Source organism: Mauremys mutica, chromosome 1, assembly GCF_020497125.1.
Source record: "Mauremys mutica isolate MM-2020 ecotype Southern chromosome 1, ASM2049712v1, whole genome shotgun sequence".
NCBI classification, from domain to species: domain Eukaryota; kingdom Metazoa; phylum Chordata; order Testudines; family Geoemydidae; genus Mauremys; species Mauremys mutica.
The window spans coordinates 113638814-113660484 of record NC_059072.1 but is presented as its reverse complement, the minus strand read 5'-3'; the positions used below and the strand labels follow the sequence as shown (position 1 = coordinate 113660484).

At 46.9% G+C, this 21671-nt stretch overlaps 1 protein-coding gene across 2 annotated transcripts; it reads right to left on the bottom strand.

Annotated features, from left to right (window-relative positions):
- Positions 1 to 754: 754 nt before the first annotated feature.
- On the bottom strand, positions 755 to 20797 carry SLC25A18 (solute carrier family 25 member 18). 2 transcript variants are annotated; one of them, XM_044991678.1, is made up of 10 exons: positions 20494 to 20797; positions 17421 to 17540; positions 14924 to 15046; positions 12099 to 12154; positions 9984 to 10074; positions 8760 to 8878; positions 7393 to 7585; positions 4629 to 4783; positions 3614 to 3689; positions 755 to 3003 (listed from the first exon to the last, which is right to left on the bottom strand). In XM_044991678.1, exons 2-10 carry the CDS (start codon positions 17441 to 17443, stop codon positions 2862 to 2864), a joined length of 978 nt encoding a protein of 325 aa, XP_044847613.1. In that variant the 5' UTR covers positions 17444 to 17540; positions 20494 to 20797; the 3' UTR covers positions 755 to 2861. The 2 variants fall into 2 exon arrangements, with proteins under 2 accessions (XP_044847613.1, XP_044847618.1); XM_044991683.1 differs by lacking the exons at positions 17421 to 17540; positions 20494 to 20797 and having other exon boundaries at positions 14888 to 15011.
- Between the last annotated feature and the right edge of the window lie 874 nt (positions 20798 to 21671).

Here is a 21671-nt window from a genome sequence, read left to right as displayed (position 1 = left end):
AGTTGAAGTCTGTGTCCTGTGTGACCTGATTCCTGTGTAGAGAGCTTTATAGGAGAAAGATATTAAAATACTCGAGGGAATTCTGCACCAAAAAATTAAATTCTACAAAATTTGTCAAAATAACACTATAATCACACCAGTTTCAATTATTTTCGTAACTTATTTCAAAATACTTGTCAGCAAGTATGTCTATAATAATACAGAGACACACACAAATTCCCCCAGGAGTAGAGTGTTAATACATCCCCTACCTCCCAGAGCTCAGCTGCAGGGCCCCCCCCAACCCACTTACCCCCTCCTCCTAGGGGCCACCCCTCCAGCCCAGACAAACTCTCACATACACCCCAGAGCCCAGCTGCTGCCCTCCCTCCCCCCCAGCCCAGACACACTCACCCCCTACCTTCCTGGAGTCTAGGGATCCAGAGGGAGAAACAGGCTGATGCTGGGTTTGCACAGTTTCCTGCATGCCACCTCCTTCCTTCAGGGCATGCTGGGAACTGCAACTGCTGGGAACCTATTTGTGAGATGGGCTCTGCTGAGTCCAGTGGCCCCTAGTGGCAGCCAACATCTCTGCAGCCCATTTCGGGGGTGGGAGGAGAGGAGGAGGAGGAAATTCTGCGCACACAACTTTAATTTCTGCAAAATTCTGCACTACATTGTGGTGCAGAATTCTCCCAGAAGTAATTAAAAGTACCTTTAAAACAGTGCTCATGTAATCAGTGCAGTTATCAAATTGGCAATAAGCAGCTAATACTTTACAGAACCAGCTTTTTGTAGTAGTTTAATAGGTGGTAGAAACATTAAAATACATATGAACATAGTACTGGATGCATAATACACCATTTAGCGAGTAAGCTAAAATATTGACTCCTAGTCAGAGAGGAGACTGCCCCTAATGCTACTCAATCAGCTGGATTCTCTGGTTTGCCGCAGCCTCCACCTTCTATAAATAGAGCTTGGACGGAGTAAACAACTGAGCTCATTAGACTAGAGTGTGTGAACTTTCTTTCCCAGAAGTAGAGAGGTAACGTGCACAGAATATCTGCTCTGGCCAGGAAGAGCAGGTGGCATATATATATTACTATCTACTAACATTTGGTTTTGATTGGCTTTTGATCCACTTAAGATAAAAATCTGAGTCTCAGATCATTGTCCTGGCTGCAAGTTGAACTGATGGAGAAGTTCTGTCAGTACATTAGCACTGTTAACATTTAAGCTAATATTCTGACTAAGGGAATCTAGGACCAGCCTTCTTCCTTCCCTTCCTAAATGTGAGGCAGTAGCTCCCCTTCTGGTATTGGACGGACAGAATTAGAGTGAGACAGTGTTAAGGGCGGCTTACTAGCTGTAAAAGCATCAGCCTCTTCTACCAGATGTACTCCTGCCTCCCTCCCCAGTTGGAGTTTAGAAACTTTACTCTTTACGCAGCTACGCTTCAGCACTTAGGTGGGCTGGTCTCAAATAACATAGCTAGAAAAGCAGCTGCTACTACCCTCTCTCCTGCTGCTAGCATTGTGCAGCTTTGATTTACAGTAATACAGCAATCGTCCCTGCATCATCTACTTGGCAGGGCCTGCTTTACAAAACCCTCATTGTTAATATCCCTGAGATGTTAAGTATTAACCCTAGGGTACAGCTTGGGGAGTGAAATATACCAAGGTTACTTGCCCAGTTCCACAATGTAAGTCACTGCACAGCTATGCTTAGCACACACAGTTCCTGACTCCTAGCCCTATGTTTAGTCCTGTAAATGAAACTCAGCCAACCTTCCATACTTTCATGCAGTGGTAATAAGGCTTTCATATAATGCCATCATGAATATGCTGCTTAGCAGGCTGCAGGGATACAGTTATAAAATAAAGTGTTATCCTTCATATTGCAGGCTCAGAGGCAGAACTACAGGTTATTTTCTGCATGGGGGAAACTGTACTATAATGGGAGCATTTCCTTTGGAAATGGAGGTAGAGGGCAAGATAAAAAGAAAAGACACTAACTCTGGGTTAAGTATTTTTCAGGATTCAGCACTGCAGGATTTTCATTGTTTGATCTGCAATTTGAGTAGAGGAGTTAGGCTCAAATCTTTTTTTTTCTTTTACATGTAAACTATTGTACACCTAAGCCGTAAGTCTTTCTAGTTTTGCTGCCTTCTCCCCTCGCCTCCACCTCCCCCCACTGCATTCTGACCCTGCATGGAAGGAACAAAACTGTTTCACACTTACACCTTTGTGTTCTGACTGCTGTGCCTCACCTGTTTACATTCAGACACTGCTGGAACAAGTGAGTTTGAACCCCCTCTGACTATTTGATGGAACAGCCACTGCAGTCAAGCAAAGCAAACAGTGATGCATTTAAAAACAATGCGAGATGGATACTGGACAAGAGATTGCAGATCATACATGGGCAAACTGGTCATTAGGAAGCGGAGTCCTATCTAGGCCTCTTTGGTTCATACAGGACCCTCTGACCTCAAACAATCCTTGAGATCACCTCTATAAGAAAACAATGAATCCCTACTTACACACAGCCATTCAAAGGACAAACTCTTGTGTTATACTATCCTGGGAAAAACAAGTAAGGATACATAGATCATTCTTCCCTGTGTTTACATGTGCAGAGGCTAGCTGTAGCATGCAGAACGTCAAGTGGATGTATGAAAGTAGCAGGAAATTTAAGCCATAATATAGCTGACAGCCAGTGTTGGCCCCTGCTCACGGGCAGAGAAAACTGAAGGTGGTGGTGCAGTCCATAAGAGAAATGATTACAACATGGTCCTGTCCATTTCTGGCAAATCCAGTTCTGCAGCAGTGGGGAGTAAACTTGTGTGCGATCTTCAGCCAGGCCTGATTTAGCCAGAACAAGTTCTAGTGGAAATATCCCAAGATATATTCACCAATGCCAATAAAATAGACACCCTGGGCTATGCCAAAGAGGGGTGCTATAACCAGGGCCCGACAGCCTGCCCCCTTCATGAAGGCAGCAGGGCCCTCATGTGTCCAGATCTTTCTGTATATTGAAAAAAGAAAAAAAAATTAGATGGCCAGTCAAGCAGCATTTCAGACAGTTGCTACTTACAAACCAAGACTCTGTCCTCTTAAATTAAAAACCAGATGTACTCAAAGCCAGGTTTTTAATGGATTACCCAGCAATCTTTCAGAGGGGAAGCTTCTTGGGCCCACAGGAAATGATCGAAACATTTTCCTTGTATATTTCATCTGAACAAGTAATAAACCAGGTGATCATCTCCCAGCAGATCAGCTGTTTAAAGTACTTGGCTTACGCATCTTTGTTTATAGTTCTCCTGCAGGCTGTTTCGGTATGAGGCACTGTCAGGTATGTTGTGGGAACTCACTCTTGTACCAGCCAGTCCCTGTAGGAGCTACTGTAGAGAACAGAGCAGGAGCACTAGCTCATGGGAAGCTCCAATCTAATCCTAGACTCTTCCCACCAAGAGACCCTCTAGGGATTTATGCAGGAGTGTTGGGGGAGAAGGGGGGGCAGGTGTTCCAGGTAATCCACTGTCACACTAAGGAGGGGCTAAATGGAATGGCAATTGGACAGGGTGACATAGAACAGTAATATACCAGATGTGCAGCGAGGGAATATTCTGGTTTACCTGGCGCAGTCAATGATTCCATTGTAGGTGTCCTCTCCCAGGCCTTTCTTGAGAGTTTGAATTCGGGTTTTTAAAACTAAATTGCATGGAATGGAAAAGAAACATTTTTTAAAAAAATCCTCTCCAGGCAGCGTTCACAACAAGAATCCTAACAAGTCAGTACAGAACTGGAAAATATCACCACACATCTTGTTAGATCCTGGTTTTTCATGCTGGAGAGATGCTAATGTTAATCACTGAGAGACATGCTACATGAATGATCCCTGGGGATGCATGTGGGTGTGAATCTGAGAGAACCGCAAGAGGAAACAACCAGGAAGTGATTGAAAGAGGCGAGTCCTCAAAGTGCTCACTGGGTTAGTTTTGTTTGGATATGTAACCTCTTCCAGGGGACTCTCAACCGGCTCCCTTGCGCTCAGAAGGTGGATGTTATTCATCAAGAAAATGGAGACGCTGCAGGGTTTGATTCCAGGGTCTTAGCCCTCTGACTGGAGCCAACCTTGGGGAAAATGCAACCATGTCTACAACAATCAGATGATGTTGACAAGGATGTTTTGTTTAAAGAATAGTGATGCGACCCTGAAGAGCAACATCTGCCGTTCTTGTGAGTGAGGTCCCTAACCTCAGGAAGTTGCCAACATTTGCACATGTGGGAAATAGCAGGCCTTCAACAGCAGTTATCTGAAGAGCAGGATCTATGTCCTCTGAGTTCACCACCAGCAGTGTTTGTAAGTCATGTGTTGTATGAGTGTCCTCAGCAAAGAGGTGAGGGTTGTAAGAGAGCAGGGGTTTTGGAGCCTGAACCTATTCGCTGTCTTCAGTCAGTTGCTGTAGTAATTTTGGTCTGCCACCCGCACCCCCAGTTCCTGTGTCACCACCACTAAGACACCACAAGGACTCGCACAAAGGAATGCACCGGAGGACCACCAAGGGAGATTGGCCAAATGTGGGGCTGTGGTATGAAAGCAGCTGAACAATCTGAGTTTAAAGAAGTCCATTGCCCCCCGATACTCACCATCCAGTGGGGTCACTGCTACTGCAGCCACGGATCCTGCCACGCAGCCAGACATGAATGAATGGAAGAAGGGTGCCTTCTCCTCAGAGTGCCTCTGTCCCAGTTTGTTGATGTTGGCAAACAGTGGGAAATAGATAATGGAAAAAGGCACATCCCTGTTGGGAGGGGAAAGAGTTAGATAAACACCCAACATAGACCAATAGGATAAGGGCGAGCCTGTGTCAGAGGCCAGGCTCCCAATGCAGTCTGTCGGCTCTTGTACAAAGTGGATCACCATCACTATCTGCCAGGGAGGAGATGGGGACCAAGCCCTCATCCTCACTGAAATATGACGCTAGTGACTCTGGGATGAGACACAGCTGTGGTTTGTAGGTCAAGAGTCTCCTGACTGATGTGAAAATGGATCTGTCCAGGGACTGGAACAGGTGAGTGCAGAGTAGAGTGTACATTCCAACTGGCACGGAGAGGAGCAGAATTTGGCAAGAAAGCTTCAGCATGTGCTGCTGAGGTAGGGGAAAGGGAAGGTTGGTCTGGAAGGTTATGAAAGGAAAATTATTTGTGTTCCATTAGAACTGAAGTGTTGAAATAAATGGAGATTTCCCCTGAGAAAGGTTCAAACCAAAGGATTTCCCCTCAGTTAAATAAACTACAAGCAATAGCTGCTTTTCATTAATTTGGGGAAAACTGGTGAGCAGAGATGTTAAAATGCTGTAAAGCAACCAGGCAAAGGTGTTTAGCTACAGCTTGGACCAAGCGAACAAAATGTCTTGTAGTCAGGTTTAGCGTTTGAGTCAGACAGTTCAGAAAAGCACAGAAGAGAGAGATGTAGGCCCCTGTCTTGGGTCAAGCATACTTCTCAACAACGTTTCAGGGGATCAGGGTAGCAACAGGAATCCCAAGGTCCCCTCCAGAGCTGGAAAGTTACCAGCATAGCCACCACCAATCTCAGCCAAAAGAGCAAACTGGGAAAACCAAAGTCATCCTTGCAGGTACATGTCCCATGCAGTCCAGGAGTCCCTTTGGTTTGGTTTTGCTTTATGCATAGCAGAAGGGACATTTTCAGGGAAAAATTCCTATTTAACACCACCCCCCACCCAAGCCCCGTTTCCCCGCCATGGTTACACCACCACCTCACACTGTAAAAAGGAACGACATTCACTCTTCTACGTGACTTGCTCCCCTTGATGAGGCCTGTGTACTCTGTGCGTGTCACTCAGTTTGACAAGTAAGAACACGAATGAAATATCGCTCCAGTCATTTCTGATGGCCCAGCCCTCATCCTATCTGGGTGCACTTTGCATGGACTAGATCAGTTCAACTAAAAAAATATTCCACTGGCCCTCATGTCACCTAGGCAGTGGACTAAATGCCAAGGGACCGCAATGCCTACAGGCCTGAACAAAAGGGGTGTCTCGTATATAAAGTGGGTTGAACGTTTTCCTACAGAACTGGCTTCCCTTAGAAAATGCTGGTTCACGGAATCCAAAAGTTCAGTGAAAAGTGTTGATTCTGTCAAACTTTCAATGGAAATCAGCCAGGCAGGATAGCCAGCTCCAGTCCGCCTGGTTTTCTGTCAGCTACCCTGCGCCACCCTAGTGCACTACCATTTCCCAGGGCCTGGCGGGATTCTGGGACTCTCCAGCTCTTGGGCTGCCTGCCTGCTTTCCTCCCACAGATCCGTGATTCATTCAGCTGGTAGCCTACCTAGTGGGTATCTGGGCTGCCCAGCTTGCAAGTCCTGCAAGCAGCTGTCTCCCCAGGCTTCCCTCCTGGTGGCTGTCTCCCTGGACTGCCCCCAGCTGGCAGGTGGGCAGGCTGCCCGCCTCTCTGGGGAGATATTTGTATCATGGGGAAGCAATTAAGGCACCCAGAGGAGCTGGGGATTCCAGGAAGCATATTTTGTTTTGGGAACACAGAAATGTTCTTGCTGCAGGAACATTTTGATGCTTCCGAAATGAAATATTTTGGAATTTTCTTCCCACAAGAAATTTCTAGGTTTTGACTTTGTCTCAATTCAGGATGAAAAATGTTCGACAACTTGCAATTTTTTGCAGACAGGAAGTTCCATTTTCCAGCCAGCTCTGGTCTTACACTGTGACCCTCTGAGGTGCTACTGAAGCCAGTGGGAGTTGCATGAACTGCCTCTAGAGTTGCATGTGGCCTCATCATCCCAGTTCTGGTTAGCACTTCTTGGGTCACTGCTTTAATGGCAGCTAGGAGGGTAAAATGGACTTCTTGTGTGGAGACTGTCAACCCGTAATTTGCAGTAATAGAAGGGAGAAAGGAAAAAAAGACAACTAGATACAGTAATTGATTTGACAGAGAAGAATTTCCTTAATACAGATATAATAACTAATACCACCCAGCTCGTATGTTGCACTTTTCATCAGTAGATCTCAAAGCATTTCACAAATGAGATCAGTGTCATTATCCTCCTTTTACAGACAGGAAAAGTGTGTTGATGTGACTTGCCCAAGATCACCCAACAGGCCAGTGGCAGAGTCAGGAATAGAAACAGGTCTTCTGAGTCCCCATACAATGCCTTATCCACTAGGCCACACTGCTGATACAGCTTTCCCCTCCTGTTTGCCAGGTGGCTGGGGCAAGTCCTTCAGGATCAGATGGTAAAACCATGCAGTAAGGAGGGAGGGACTGATTACAAGCCGCTGGTTTGCAGAAGGTTCCCCACCCTTCCTCCTTGGAGTAGGGTGGCACTGGTTTCCCATCCTGATTCATCACTCCCTGTGTCTCCCCTCCTTCTCACCTGAGCAGGGTGACTCCCAGGCCTTTGTACAGTCCCACTAGCCCTTGGGTTTTCAGAAGATCTCTGGCGATCACAGTGGCCGAGGGGCGCTTGAATGCTGAGGCTGTGCCAGTGGTGTAAGGCCTGTCCTGTGGGGGCTGGGAGAAGGGAGCCTGTGGGCCATCTGTTCCCAAAACCTTTTGCTGATGAATAGCTGAAAACAAACAAGAAAGAGGAATTAGGTATTTGGAGGGAGAGAGGATCCCTCATTCTTTGCTAAGCAACCGCTCCTGCCCCCTAGTCGCTGCCTGGCTTCCCGGTGACCTGCCCCTAGATCCTTTCCCCAACAAAATATCACTCCTGCCCAGAAGGTGAGAACAACTAGTGCTGAGAGAATAACTGATTTTGTAGGTTAATGGCTGAACTGAAAAAATCCCAAACAATTTGGTTAGTTTAAAAAAGAAAAGTAATTGTTCTCAGGTTTTTTTGTCAACATGAAAAAGGAAAAAAAAAATTCATTCGGGTCGATTCAAAACAACATTTTGTTTCAAAAAATACCATTTTGCAATGAAATGTGGAAACTGTTTAAAAAATGTCAAAACAAAACATTTCTACAAAAATAAACATTTTTTTCCCCAGCGAAAACTATTTGCCAAATTCAACCCGAATTCGCAAATAGTTTCAATATCCTGAAAAATGCTGAAAAAATGTCACCCAGCTCTAACCATCTCTCTGTGTCACCAACTAGGGCTTCCCAGTCCAAATCACCCTAGTAAGCCTGAGAGCATCAGAATCAACCATTTCATCCCTACTGCCCCCAACCCACCCTAAGGAATGGAGAGTGTAACCTCTCTATGTAATCACCAGCAACCAGCCTGACAGTAAATCCCTGAAGGTGGAGTTTGAACTCAGATCCCAATATGGGAGCATGAGGCAATTACTGGTCTATTGTACCAGTCCAGAAATTAGATCCTGAACAGTCACGCAGACAGCTGAACAGGTAAAAGAGTCTTGCATTTCTACCTTTCGCCCCAGGGATTTCTTTTGTTTTTAAATCCAAATTATGCTTTACACTTAAATTATAATCACTGCTGGCTGAGGCTGGGAATGCAGGGGCCGTGATCTCTTCTCACAGCCAGTGTCCCCATGTCATTCCCTGTGGTACTGCTTACTGGGAGAGGCTGGACTCCCCTTCAGCAAATATCGAGATGGTGGGAACTGCACAAGCCTGTTCCTGAGCATCAAGGGCTCAAGTCCCTTTAGAATGCAAATCTCACTATGATACCTGCAGGATCTCAAGAAGTTGGTGACAAAGGGATTTACTGCAGAACCTGAAGCAACAATCTGGATGTCCACTCCCACCCCCGCCGTGCAAAAGAGGGTCTAACCCAGTCGTCCAGCATCTTGAAGCTGAATTTTCAGCATCTCCATGGGGGAGGTGACCACCACTTGGCAGGCCCCAGCTCCGCAGCCAGCTAGCATCTCCCTCATCAGCGTCAACTCCTTCCTGCCGGGAAGGACACAGATGTGAAGGGAATGCACAGCAGAGACACAGACAGGCAGATACACAGATTTACACAGCTATCTGGGGGGTGGGGGTACACAGCCTTCTCATGCTGCATCTTGATGCTGCCAGGCCACCCCAGCATGACAGCTCCGCATGCTGTGCCACATATCCACATAGAAGCAGGCACACAAGGGCACACACCTCCTTGATTATCCATGTGCTCCCCACACAGTATGCAAATACATACGCTGCATGCGCACCCATTCATAAATGCTGTCTTTATTCCAACAGCCTGCCTACAATAGTGACCTTTGCTGTACGAAGGCACAAAACCTCTAAAACACCCCTGATTTTGCACTGGTGTGCCAAGGGAGGAAATTCTTTCCTGACCCCAGCTGATGACTGGCTCAATGTCTTAAAGAATATAATTTTATAATTTTTCATCCCAGCTAATGTACTCTTAGACACTATAGATCCTTTTCTTATTCATATTCATGTCTTATCCTTTAAAAAAATTACTAATATACTTGTCTCAACAACATCCTGCAGCAGTGAGTTCCACAAGTTAATTTTAATATTCGATAAAAAGTATCAGCTGTTTGCCTTTATCCCTTATGAATGCAGGTATTATATCCTTCCTTGACAGGTGTCTGGACTTTTATCATTTAACATTTTTTTCCATCTCTAATTTCTATGATCCTCTCTACTGTACAGACATACGAAGACCCGCTCTCACATGCATTATATATACTCCCACACACATCCATAGGAACTGATCAATGGTCCACCTAGTCTCTGATAATGCTGTGCATCAGACACTTGAGAGGATGAAAAAAATACCTATAATGATCCTGGACGCGCACACATACTAGTCACCCACATGCTGTACACACAGAACCACAGGTATTCAGCTGCACACAAATCTACGCACCTGCATAACTATGCAGGCCCCCATAGAAACACACCCACAACTACACATATGCGCACTCAAAACTAAATGTCTGTCTATAGCGTCATACAAATACTGCCCCTGCCCTCCCAAACACACACATACACGTAGAAATTTCTGCAAGGCCAAAACTAGACAGTGACATTTCCTCCGTACCTGTCCTGTGACAGCAGCTGTCGAAAAAAGTCATTGGCTGCCAGCTTGATTGCTTTCTCTGGCGTGACCAGTGTCAGGTTCACTGCGGCCCCTGGTCAAGGACAGAAGGGGCGATAAAGGGTTAATTCAGTCACATTCTGTGATGTATTAAAAATCCCTCCCACACTGATTACCCAAAGTAAGAATGGGGAAGAGAGACATCTCATGTGCAAATGATTCCATGCAGCGAGTGTCTGAGGTCTCAGCTGGTCACAGCTTCCAAGGGCAGGGGAAGAGGGGCCTTTCAAAGAGACAACGATGGAGGCAGAACCAGGAAATGGGGCAGGATAGCCCAGGGGCGGAGGTATTGTGAATGGTATATGAGAGCCAGTGCTTTGATGGACAGCAGTGTACTCAAACTGCGACCTATGGAGCAGCAGTAGCTCCACTCAGCCCTACCTGGTAGTCCTCAGACTTAAATGCTTAGCACTGGGAGGGGACTGCTGGGACAAGCGTGCAGAGCCCTTGGTGACTCCCACTACAAGTGCACAGGGACCTTGGGGCCTGCTGGGACAGGAGAGACTATCTTACAAAATAATCTATATGATTATATTAGGACGGAGGAATGCTAACAGAGTGATAAGGTTTCCCAATTGCCCTTGTTTTCACTGGAGTTTAGGAACAGGCACATCCCAACAGGTCAATGCTCCGTTCACTCCAACATTCTGCCAACGGCAGTAGGCAGTATGTCACAGGAAGATGCCAACCCTCTAAAATGCCTGATTCTGAAGTACTTCACCAAGGGAAGAAATACCTTTCTGACCCTCCTTGACGATCACTTTATGCTCTGAAGCATGAGGTCTTACACCAGGGGTCGGCAACCTTTCAGAAGTGGTGTGCCGAGTCTTCATTTATTCACTCTAATTTAAGGTTTCACATGCCAGTAATACATTTTAACATTTTTAGAAGGTCTCTTTCTATAAGTCTATAATATATAACTAAACTATTGTTGTATGTAAAGTAAATAAAGTTTAAAAAATGTTTAAGAAGCTTCATTTAAAATTAAATTAAAAAGCAGAGCCCCCCAGACTGGTGGCCAGGACCCAGGCAGTGAGAGTGCCACTGAAAATCAGCTTGCGTGCCACCTTTGGCACACGTGCCATAGGTTGCCTACCCCTGTCTTACACCTTTGTAACTTTTTAACCTAACTAGTGTAACTGTAGATGCTGTTCTTATTCATATAAATATATCTTCCTTTTAAATAAATTTGCTAAGATAGTGGTCTCAATAATATCCTGCAGCAGGAAGTTCCACAGGCTAATTACATATCCGGTAGAAGGGTATCAGGTATTTGCTTTCATCCATTTTAAATGGTTTGTCTTTCAGTTCCAGAAAGCACCCTCTTGTTTCTACTAAGTAGGCTTGAAAGGATTAGATTTTTATTGGTAAATGTTAGTAAACTTCAATTTCACTGTACACACAAACAGACAACAAATATTTCCATCGATAATAATTGAAATGTACAGGTAGGCAAAGTAAGAAAAATGCTGCTTGAGAACTTAAGTGTTTGATTTGAGGATATTTACTTATATATTTTGACATGCGATGATTACAATTTGTGTTGTAATTATAAAACTAACTGCTTGAATCTCAACAGCTACTGTTATTAAATAAAACCTCCCCCCTAATGTTTCACAATTTAAATAAAAATAAATACAATGAATAAAAGTCTAAAAATGCTTACAACTGAACATCAATATTATCTGTCAAAATGATAATAAATAAAAATCAAATTCTGTCAAGCCTACTAATAAGGTAAATTAGAGCATCCAACTGGTCTTTTCTGGTCATCATTTAATTTTTCTCTCTCTCTCATATCGCCCTGCCTCTGATCATTTCCACTGCTCTTCTCTGAAAGATTCCTTTTTTGAGCCAGTATTTCTCTTGTCAGTAATCATCAGCTGTGCTCAGTGAGAGCAATGACTGTGTGCCTCAGGGACAGCTGGGTCTGAAATAATGCCTCTATTCCAGAGAAGAGGTGTACACGTGGCAGTATGCGCTTCTGCTGAGAGGCTGTAACTGACACAGTGGGCCAAACCACTGCAAAGGGGCCCCTGACGTTCCCCCAGAGACTACCTCGGTACATGCCGAAGAATCCCTCTGAACGCAGAGTCTTCACCAAGCAATCCCGCCTGGAACCAGAGAGAGAGAAATGGGGTGAGTTGCTGCTGCTCCAGGATTGTGCCATTAGTTTGCTATTAACGACCCTTTAGCAGCACTAGAGCTAGAGTTCACAGCTTCTGCAGGTAGAGGCCATTAGGGGGCAACATGATAACACGCTTGGAGCACCTTAGAGAGTCGCCCACGCAGGGCAGTAGCACGTGCGTGCAAACACACGTGCCCACCACCCTTTGGCAGCTCCTTCTGTAGAGGGAATAGACAGAAACGAGACAGAAGTCCCATTCTGGGAAAAGAACTATCCTAGCTACTACCATATTTAACACAGAGATGGCTAGCATGGCTCTGACAGGACAGGGATACTTTGACCAATAGTAAAATGTTATAATAAAATCATGCTATAGAGACTGCGTACTGGAGGATACTCTAGAAATATGCCATGTTTCTCAACCTTTTCATGTTGGAGAGCCCTTATTTGAAGTCAAAACTTTCCACAGCCCCTCTTCCATTGACTGTAAAAGAGTAAAAGGTACTAATAAGCTAGGATAATTCATGTGTGTGTGTGTTTCGGGGGACTGACTGAGAATATCTGACCTTGAAGTGTAAGTGTGCAGAGAGTGGGGGAACAAGATCTTCTTTTCTTCAGAGTGTAATAAAATGTTCAACACTTTGTGACCCCTTATTTGCCTTTTGTGACCCCTTTCCCCCCCCCATCCCCCGCCCCGCAGGGGCCGTGACACTGCTCTATAGCACAGTTTGGTTAGCAGAGTTCTCAAGGACAAAAAACCTTCTTCTGCCCATTGGTCAGAGAAATTGTGCTAGAACCTCTATTAGCAACAACAACTGTATTTAAACACAGGTGTAGCTACAGTTTTGACCCTTTAGAACTTCTCTTGCCTGTCAGGAAAAGAGGTTTTTGCTTTTGGGGGTGGGTTTAAGTAGGGAAGCAATGTTATTTAATGGAATTCACCCTGATCTGCAAAGTGGACAGGGCCTTAAAATCTCCAGGGGAGGGTGGTAATGAAGTTGGATAGCCCTTCACATCTTCATAGTGCATTACAAGCATTCACTAACTAATCAATTCTGTTGCCCTCCAACACCCTCTAGCGTCCAGAGCCTGTAGGGCCTCCTTCTTTTCCTTTGTTTGTAGTCCCAGAAGCACTGGTAGCTTAAGACAGTCCTGGGTCACAGAATGGAAGGCACTGGGTCTCGGCGGCTCTGGTCAGCACCACCGACTGGGCCGTTAAAAGTCCCGTCGGCAGTGCTGCCCCGCTAAGCCAGGCTAGTCCCTACCTGTTCTGACACCGTGCTGCGCCATGGAAGCAGACAGCAGCAGGTCTGGCTCCTAGGTTGGGGGGCCACAGGGCTCTGCGTGCTGCCCCTGCCCAGAGCACTGGCTCCGCATTCACAGCTAGGGGCAGGGTGGTGCCTGCAGGCGAGAGATGCGCAGAGCTACTTGCGCGCCTCTGCCTAGGAGGCACACCTGTTGCTGACTGCTTCCGGGAAGCAGCGCGGTCCGCAGTGCCAGGACAGACAGGAATCCTGCCTTAGCACCCGTGCTGTGCTGCTGACCGGGAGTCACCAGAGGTAAGCCCGTGCCCCAATCCCCTGCCCCAGCCCTGAGCCCCCCCAAACCTGGAGCCTCTTCCTGCACCCCAAACCCCTCATCCCTGGCTCCACCCCAGAGCCTGCACCCCCAGCCCAGAGCCCTGACCCCCCTCCTGCATCCCAACCCCCTGCCCCAGCCCTGAGCTCCCCCCAAACCCAGAGCCCCCTCCCTGCACCCCAAACCCATCATCCCTGGCCCCACCCCGGAGCCCTGACCCCCTCCCACACCCCAATCTCTGCCCCAGCCCAGAGCCCCCCCACTCCCTGAACCCCTCATTCCCATCCCCCCCACCCCTCATCCCTGCCCCAGACCTGAGCCCCTCTCACACCCCAAACCCCTCATCCCCAGCTCCGTTGGGTCACAGGCATCAACAATTTGAAAAAAAGTTTGAAAACCACTGGCTTAAGACATCTCAGCTCTGCCCTTATCAACAGGAGAAGGAAAGCAACATTTCCCAGGGAAGGGCAGCAGGGCCCTGAGGGCTGCTGGAGGCTGAGAGCTGGCAGTTTGTACAGAGCAGTGCAGACTTGCCCTGCCCCTTTCATCAGGATGAGGCTCTTGGAACATGAGTGAACAAACTCAAGAGAAATACTTCCCAGCATGCATCATGTCTGAGAGAGGAGGGGATGGGGAGAGGCAAACATTCCCAGCATACAGACAGCCACAGGACAGCCACGTATGCTCAGTCATACATGCACAACTCTATTCTGCAAGCCCCCCACCAAGTTCCTCTCTGTCCTTTGTCTATTAATAAGGAATTTTTATATTCTATTTTATTTTGTGGAGGGATTTGGGTTACATGATTTTCTTATCTCACCACCCCGGATCCTAGAGATGCCTCGTTCCTCTCCTGCCCCTCCCTGTGCCTCCAGCCAAATGCAGAGCACTTTGGGGCCCAGCAGGAACTCTTATCAAAGACGTATTGTTGTCAGTGGTAACGCCCTAAGACTGAGCTAGCTGGTGGATCCCCTCACACAAGAAAACGATGGGGGAGTCAGCTGGGAGCAGAAGCCGCTTGTGCCTTAGTGGAGGAGGAATGAATGACAGGGACAGTTGAGGAAGAGGTCTTCAGCTCCAGCCACCCCCACCATTGTTGGGGGGGGCAGGGAGGATTAGGGACAGTTTTATGTTCACTTACTAGTGCCCCCACCTGGGGGGTTCTAAGAACACATACATTCCAGTATAGACTCCTTGTCCCTGCTGGTTTTGAAGACGGGTTTTCGCCAAATCAATTGGGAAGACGCAGCTCACTCCCACTAGCCCGGCCACACCTCCATTGATTAACTTTGCTGGAACACTGAAATGAGAAGGGAGAGGTCAACACCGCACTCTCAACAACAGAATGACAGCTGCTTGCCCTGCCCCCGATCCCTCCTGGATCCCCTCCTAAGGGCCTAAATTCCTTTTGAAAAGGAGATTTAGGCTCCTAAATCAGGTAGGTGCTATGATGCTGAGCACAGCAACACCTAAATACCTTCAAAAACCTGGGCCTTTGTCTCTTCATGCCTCAGTTCCCCATCTGTAAAATGGGGCTAATAGCATTTCCCTACCTTACTGGGGTGTGGGGAGGACAAACGCATTAAAGATTGTGTTGTGAGGTGGTAACGGGCCCATGTAAGTACCTTAGACAGACACAGTGGAGAGTAAAGAGTGGAGACTGACAGCTGCCCAAGGGATTTCTTCAGGTCCTTTCAATGGGAGTTGTGTGGGAAAACCTCCTTGGCAGCTTTGAAAATCTCAGCCACAAACAGAAAGAATGAATGATACTTGAAGGTCAGCCCTGCGCAACTACCAACAGGGACGCTGCACGAGGCCGGGCCCCTTTTAAGGGCTGCTGCTCTTCTTGACCCCATCCCCAGAGCATGGGAACAAGAGTGTGACGGCTGCTTCCTGATTTCCCATGTAGTTAGCACAGTTAGGCCCCGCAGCTGCAACCCCACCCTCTTGTGACAAGCCCTCCTCCACCCAAATCAGCTACCAAACGCTTTGAACGTGCACAGCCCAGGCAGTAGGAGCCGACCTGAGCCCCTATTCAACTGATTTCACGCAGGGATCCACCAAACCTTGGGCCAGGCTCTTCCTCACTGGATGGGCTGGGAAAGATTGCTAGTGAGTGGACTGATTCTGCAGTTTGATTGGCTAACATCTCCTTCCCAGGAAGAAAGGGGAAGGTGGTCAGCCAACCACCTCAGCACAGACTGCAGAGCTCAACGAGCACCAAGATGCCTTGGATTTACCAGGGTTTTACGGTCCCATCTCCCTGCAACATACTCACTGAAGTAACATGGCCCGGCAACCTCACACCACTAGCCCAAGCAAAGCTGCAAAAGAGAACTGGGCTGCTTATGAAGTCCCAGAGGTGGTGGACATGCTGGGACAATAGCCTATAGAGCTAGCCTGCTTGGGTGCATATATATCTTTTCTTATGAGTTTGACCATGTTACATTATAGGTTTGTTATTTGTTGTTATAATACGTTTATCAATTTGTATTAGAGTATTTTAGCTGTAACGTAAGGTACCTACAATGGCTGCAGGCTCTGTAGGTTAGCCTAAGACAAGTTAGTATATAGGTTTGTTATCTTTCGCATAGATACGTGGGCAAATTAAAGCAAGTTGGTAGGTAAGGCCACCTAAGTTCATGGCCTTTGTCAGACTTAACAGATACACCACAAGGAACATGGAAGTAACCGGATAGGACAGAAACAACGGAGGTGAGGATGAGCTAATGGTCTCCAATGGTTACGAATATGTCATTAATACACATGAACATGCCAGCCTATAGGACAAGTGCGGACCCTAACATTTTTGTGGGTGAGGAAGTTAAGATTGGACATGGAAGGAGGGCACATAGGAATCAGGTCCTACAACAGAAGCAACCCACCATGTTGGGAAGGCTCAGCTGGTTTTGTTAGTTCGTCATTGTTAGTTCTTACTTGTTTTAAGTAAACTCTACATTAGCATCTATGGCCTTTCTATAGCGTTTAGCTCTAGCTTCTTCTAAGTTCTTCATCTCTCCCTCTAGACTTGAGGAACCTGGACCAACGAACTCTCTTGGCATGTCAGAGGCAAGGCTAATCTTTTGTCTCTTATCACCAGGTTACCAAGGAAGGGTGTGAACAGATTAACTGAGAAACGTTTATAGTATATACAATACCACACAATCTGCTAGAACATTATTGCTTTTGTAATCAGTTGATTATTTATTATTTGATTACTATTCCATTACTATTCCATTTATCTCAATAAGAGGCTTTAAGGCTGCATTTTGTTCTCAGTGAGAGTTTCCTTGTCATACATCCCAAAGGTCCCTGCAAATTCTATGTAGCCTGATTCTGGGACAAGAACCATATCATCTTCTGATCAGATTAACTGGCGATCCTATAACCGATATTATCTAACATTATTATTAACCTCCCATAAAATCAGGCAACAAGCAGGAGGATTAGCATGTCTACTGATAATGCTCTTAGGTCCTTACAGGTGAATTAAAACCAAGCTCTGAGTAAATGCAAAGAACAGGACCTGGGAAATCTCATACTTCATCTACCAATTGACTGGGAAGACCAGGCCCACCTGGCTCCCAACTGCTGCAACTGACAATCAGCTAGCAGTTTAGACACAGGCCAGAATTATGCCCCGAAGGGTAAGAAACTGTGGGAATGGCACTGACCTGATCTTCTTCTTGCTCCCCATAGTTCCTCGAGGACCTTCTTCTTTGACTGCTGAAGACACAGGGGGATTCTTCCACCACAGAGACACTCTTCCCTTTGAAAGCGGTTGCCTTGTTCAGCTGGGGGACAGAACATCAGATCTTACAGCACCAATTGCCATGTGCTTTAATATCTGCAGGCATATTATACACTTGTCTCTGGTATTTACCACGTGATCTAATACAAGCCCATGGCATACATCAGTGGGTTCACAACTTACCACACACCATACAATTGCCTCACCTGCACTCTACCCATTAACCCACCTCCCCTTAGAGTGAGGCTGAGATCCTCAAAGTGATTTAGGCACCTAGCACTCATTGATTTAAATGGGATTTAGATGCCTGAATCCCTTTGAGGATCTCGGCCTACGCCTAACATCCCAAGGTGCTGGGCAGCTTCGAACACCCACCATTTTCTTTTTCTAAATCAATTCACTACAAAAACGTTCCCCTCTTTTTTCCAGTTGTGGAAATCCCCACCCTCCCTCCTGCCCAAATTACATCCACCTCAGTCCCTGGATAGGTGAGTTTTAGTTCTGCACCTGAGATACATTCAAGGTCTAATCTCATGCTGAGTGCCAAGGGGCTGAAGAGTCACGTACAACCCCAAGACGGACAAGCCATACAGAACAGATAGCCCTATTATTCCAGTTGCTCTGACAGCTCTCTGTGGGGCCTGAGAGCATCTCTAGTTGCCAGCATAGCTCGCCGTAGCTCTTTAAGCTGGTCTTATCCTAGCAACAGGATTGTTGAGGAACCACTGAACAGATGGTACACAAGCTCCCCTGTCGTAGGCCTTCTGTCTCTTGTAAGAAGCAAGGAGCAAAAGAATCCCTGAGGTACAAAGTCACGTCTGAAAGACTATGAGGTGCCCCCCCCATCCCCTCCCCAAGCCACAGCCGGCTCCGAAAGATTCACAGTAAAGGATGTCTCCTCCTGGGACTAGCGTGGCCTTGTTTGCAGAGTGCTATGCAAGAAACAAAGGGGTGGAAGGCAGACAAATGCAGCAGCAGCCTGGAATTGTGAGTGGGGTTGGAAGAGGAGATGAAGTGAGCAAAGCCTTTGCTCTCTGTAGCCTGATCTCTAGGGACACCAATACCTGGCCATTCTCTGAATATCTGCCCTCAGAGCACAAGGTGCCAGGGGCCAGCGGGAAGGCCCAGACATGCGAGCGGGTGGAGAAGGTGGCTTGAATCTGGGGCTGAGATCATGGCCATTTCCAGTTGTTTGCGCGCGTGGCTCTCTCTTTCAAGGAGTATAGGCAGTTTTTGTGCTTGTCATGAAAAAATAGCAGTAGCTGGAGTCAGGCAGAGGGCATGCAGGCCCTCTTCCAGTTTCCTCCTTCCTCCAAAATCCCCTGTGCACCTCAGCCCTGCCCTGCAGCACCCCCTGCTGGGCCAGTCCCAGCCTCCTCCAGTCCCAGCTCTGTCAATGCATGGCACTCCTGACCGGGGATCCCAGCTGGCTTGTGAGGGAGGCAGGAACTGAAATGAGTGCTGTTCTAAATGCAGATCTCTTGTGCAGAAGCTTTATTCTGATCAATGCTAAAGCAGCACTGCATGGCTCCAGGGGGAGCAGACACCAATCACCGCCAGCTAGAGAGTGGGTCAACGTGGTGCTAGGATTTCCGGGGCGGGGGAGATACAAGAGGACTGGAAAGGGAGGATCCTTTGGAAAGTGGGCCCTGCCACTGGATGGGGCCCTGAATTAGCAGGGAATAGGTGAATAGCAGGCAATGTGGCACAAAGCTGATTGCTGCCAACATGGCCCAGGGAGAAGATGCACTCTAGGTCCAATACTTCCCCTACTGCCCCCCTTCCCCTGGTCACATTATGCAATGACCTGAAGGAAGAAGGGGGGTGCTGGGGCAGGACAGTGCCAGGGAGCTGTGACTCATTGGAATGGCATGACACACACAAACACTGTGTGTTGACTGGGTGGGGACAAAGTCTGATGTTTTGGCAGTGAGGGAGTTCAAATGTCAATGGATCTGGAGCGTGGGCACGGAGTAGAAGAATCCCCTAACAGAAAGCTAGAGCCTGCGGCCATTGTACATTCTTCTCTGGTCGCAAAGCAGGTTACACAGCAGGTAGGATGATGCTGTAGGTGACGAGATGTCAAGACTGGCCTTGGGCAGTCTCTGCTGACACCCAGGCCCAGATTTGCCAACCCCCAAGGGTTCAAAATAAAATAAAATAAAAATAAAATAATAATAAATATTTGCTTAAAAATCATGAGATTTTTTTAAAAAGTTTGGGGTTCTTTTTAATTGCCTTTTGGTGGCAGAGTGTCTTGTGTTTCAAGCTCTTTTTCACAGCCACGAGGGCTAGACACTTATCTGATTTTTTAAATGAAAGCTGACAGATTGTCAGGCAATACCCTGACTCCAACAGCCAGGGCATGAGGGAAAAAAAAATAAAAAATCACAAGATGCATGATAAAAAATAGTGAGCGTGGCAACACTGCAGTCCAGTTCCTACTCCTCTAACTCCCATTATCACCCTCCTCCCCAAGCAGTAACAGCCCAGGCTGCGAGGCACACATTGGTAGGTTATTTTCTAGACTGCACCCTGATTTGTCTGGGGCAGCTGATTCTGACAGGGACCAAAAAAACCCACAGAAGCAGTACAATGTAGGATGCGCTAGTCTCCTGCGAAGCAATCTACTCTCCATATATTACTAAAGAAATCAGAGACAGGCCTGAATCAACACCTCTGAACTCTGGGGAAGTTCTGATCCAGGCCTGAACTTTGCAGCTTGGACCCAGAGAAACCCAACTTCCAGATTCCAGCACCATCAAGCATTTCTGAAGCTCTATGAATCCAAGTGGCACCAGGAGTTTAAGGAGACCCAAGGCCGGGTTAGAACTGCACAGAGTGCCATTCACGCTAGCCCTCTTGATACCCTCGGGCTGTGACTTACACAGAAAACATGTATTTATGAGCGATCAGGAGTGGTTTTGTGTGAATGTGTTGGGCTGATGTATAGATGGAACTGCTATAGGGTCAGAAGAGAAAGAGATGAGACTTACCTCTATTTCTGACCCATCAGTTTTCTCCCTTCTCCTTGTCCTTGCTCCTCTTCCAAACCCAAATATCTGACTCACAGCTGGATTCCACTAGCAAGCAAATCCCATTCCTGGCTTAAGGGACAGTTCACAAATTCCCATTGTTTTTAAGCAGTGTAAAAATGCCTTTTCTGTTTGGTTAGCTTTTCCTTCCTTAGCCTGAGAAAGAAGTCACTTCTGGTCCCTTCAGCCACAGCTTTCCCTCTGGGTGGGGACAGATAGGTGGAGGAGGGGCACATCTCACACAAAAATGCCTGTTAGGTTTTTAACCTAAAAAGTTAAAACAGGTTTTTAGACTAACAAAGGCTGGATTTCCTCCCACTTTGCTGAGCCCCGCCCGCCTGCCCCACGACTGGCAGGTTATAATCATTCAGTTAACAGAACCATAGACCTGCTAGACCAGTCAGTCCCTATCCCTGCTGGCTCAGGCTTTCCCCACTCTAGTTTTAAATGTCATTAGCTATGGGGCTTTCACCATTTCCCCTTGGAGACTGTTTCATAGACAAACAGCTCTCGGCATCAGGAAGCATTTCCTGATATTCAGCCTCCACCTTTTCTTTCTTAATTTCATCCCATTGCTCCTAGTAATTCCCCCTTGTTCCACAGGAACCAATTCTTTCAGCCCTTGATGCTTACACTCTTCACATGCTTGTAGATTTAGGTCTCTCCCACCCACAGGTAGTTTTCTTTTACCCACTTTATTACAGAAACTTGGCCTGGTATCCATATTCAAGGGCTAGTCAGCTGATCCAGGGAATCAATCCAGTCAGCACTCAGCCTTCTATGCAACAATGGCTTCAGAAGGCTGTTAACAAACCTTAACAAACCATAGAGAATTCCTAAGAGATATTTGAGGTTTACTTGTAGGATTAACAAAAATGTGTCAGCAAATCTGGTCCCCAAACCTCATGCTGACCATCCCTAGTCACTCACTTATGAGAGTCGTGCATGATGGGGCTCTCTCACTTCGTGACCAATTTGTCTGACATGGGCCTTTCTGGGCAGCCTCTGCTTTCTCCCCTACAATTCCAAACAACTCTTCATCCTCATTTAAAGAGTTGCTTTCCTACTCCCAGTGACTTATATCCACTGAATTGTAATTCTTGGGCTAGGAGATTCCCTCCCCTTCAGGAAAGGTGCAT

Coding starts and splice junctions, on each gene's coding strand:
- SLC25A18 (XM_044991678.1), bottom strand. CDS start 17,443: ATGGGGAGCAAGAAGAAGATCAG. Junction 10,075..12,098: donor ATTCTTCGGCATGTACCGAG/GTAGTCTCTGGG, acceptor GTCCTTGACCAG/GGGCCGCAGTGAACCTGACA. Junction 3,690..4,628: donor AGCAGTGACCCCACTGGATG/GTGAGTATCGGG, acceptor CATGCAATTTAG/TTTTAAAAACCCGAATTCAA.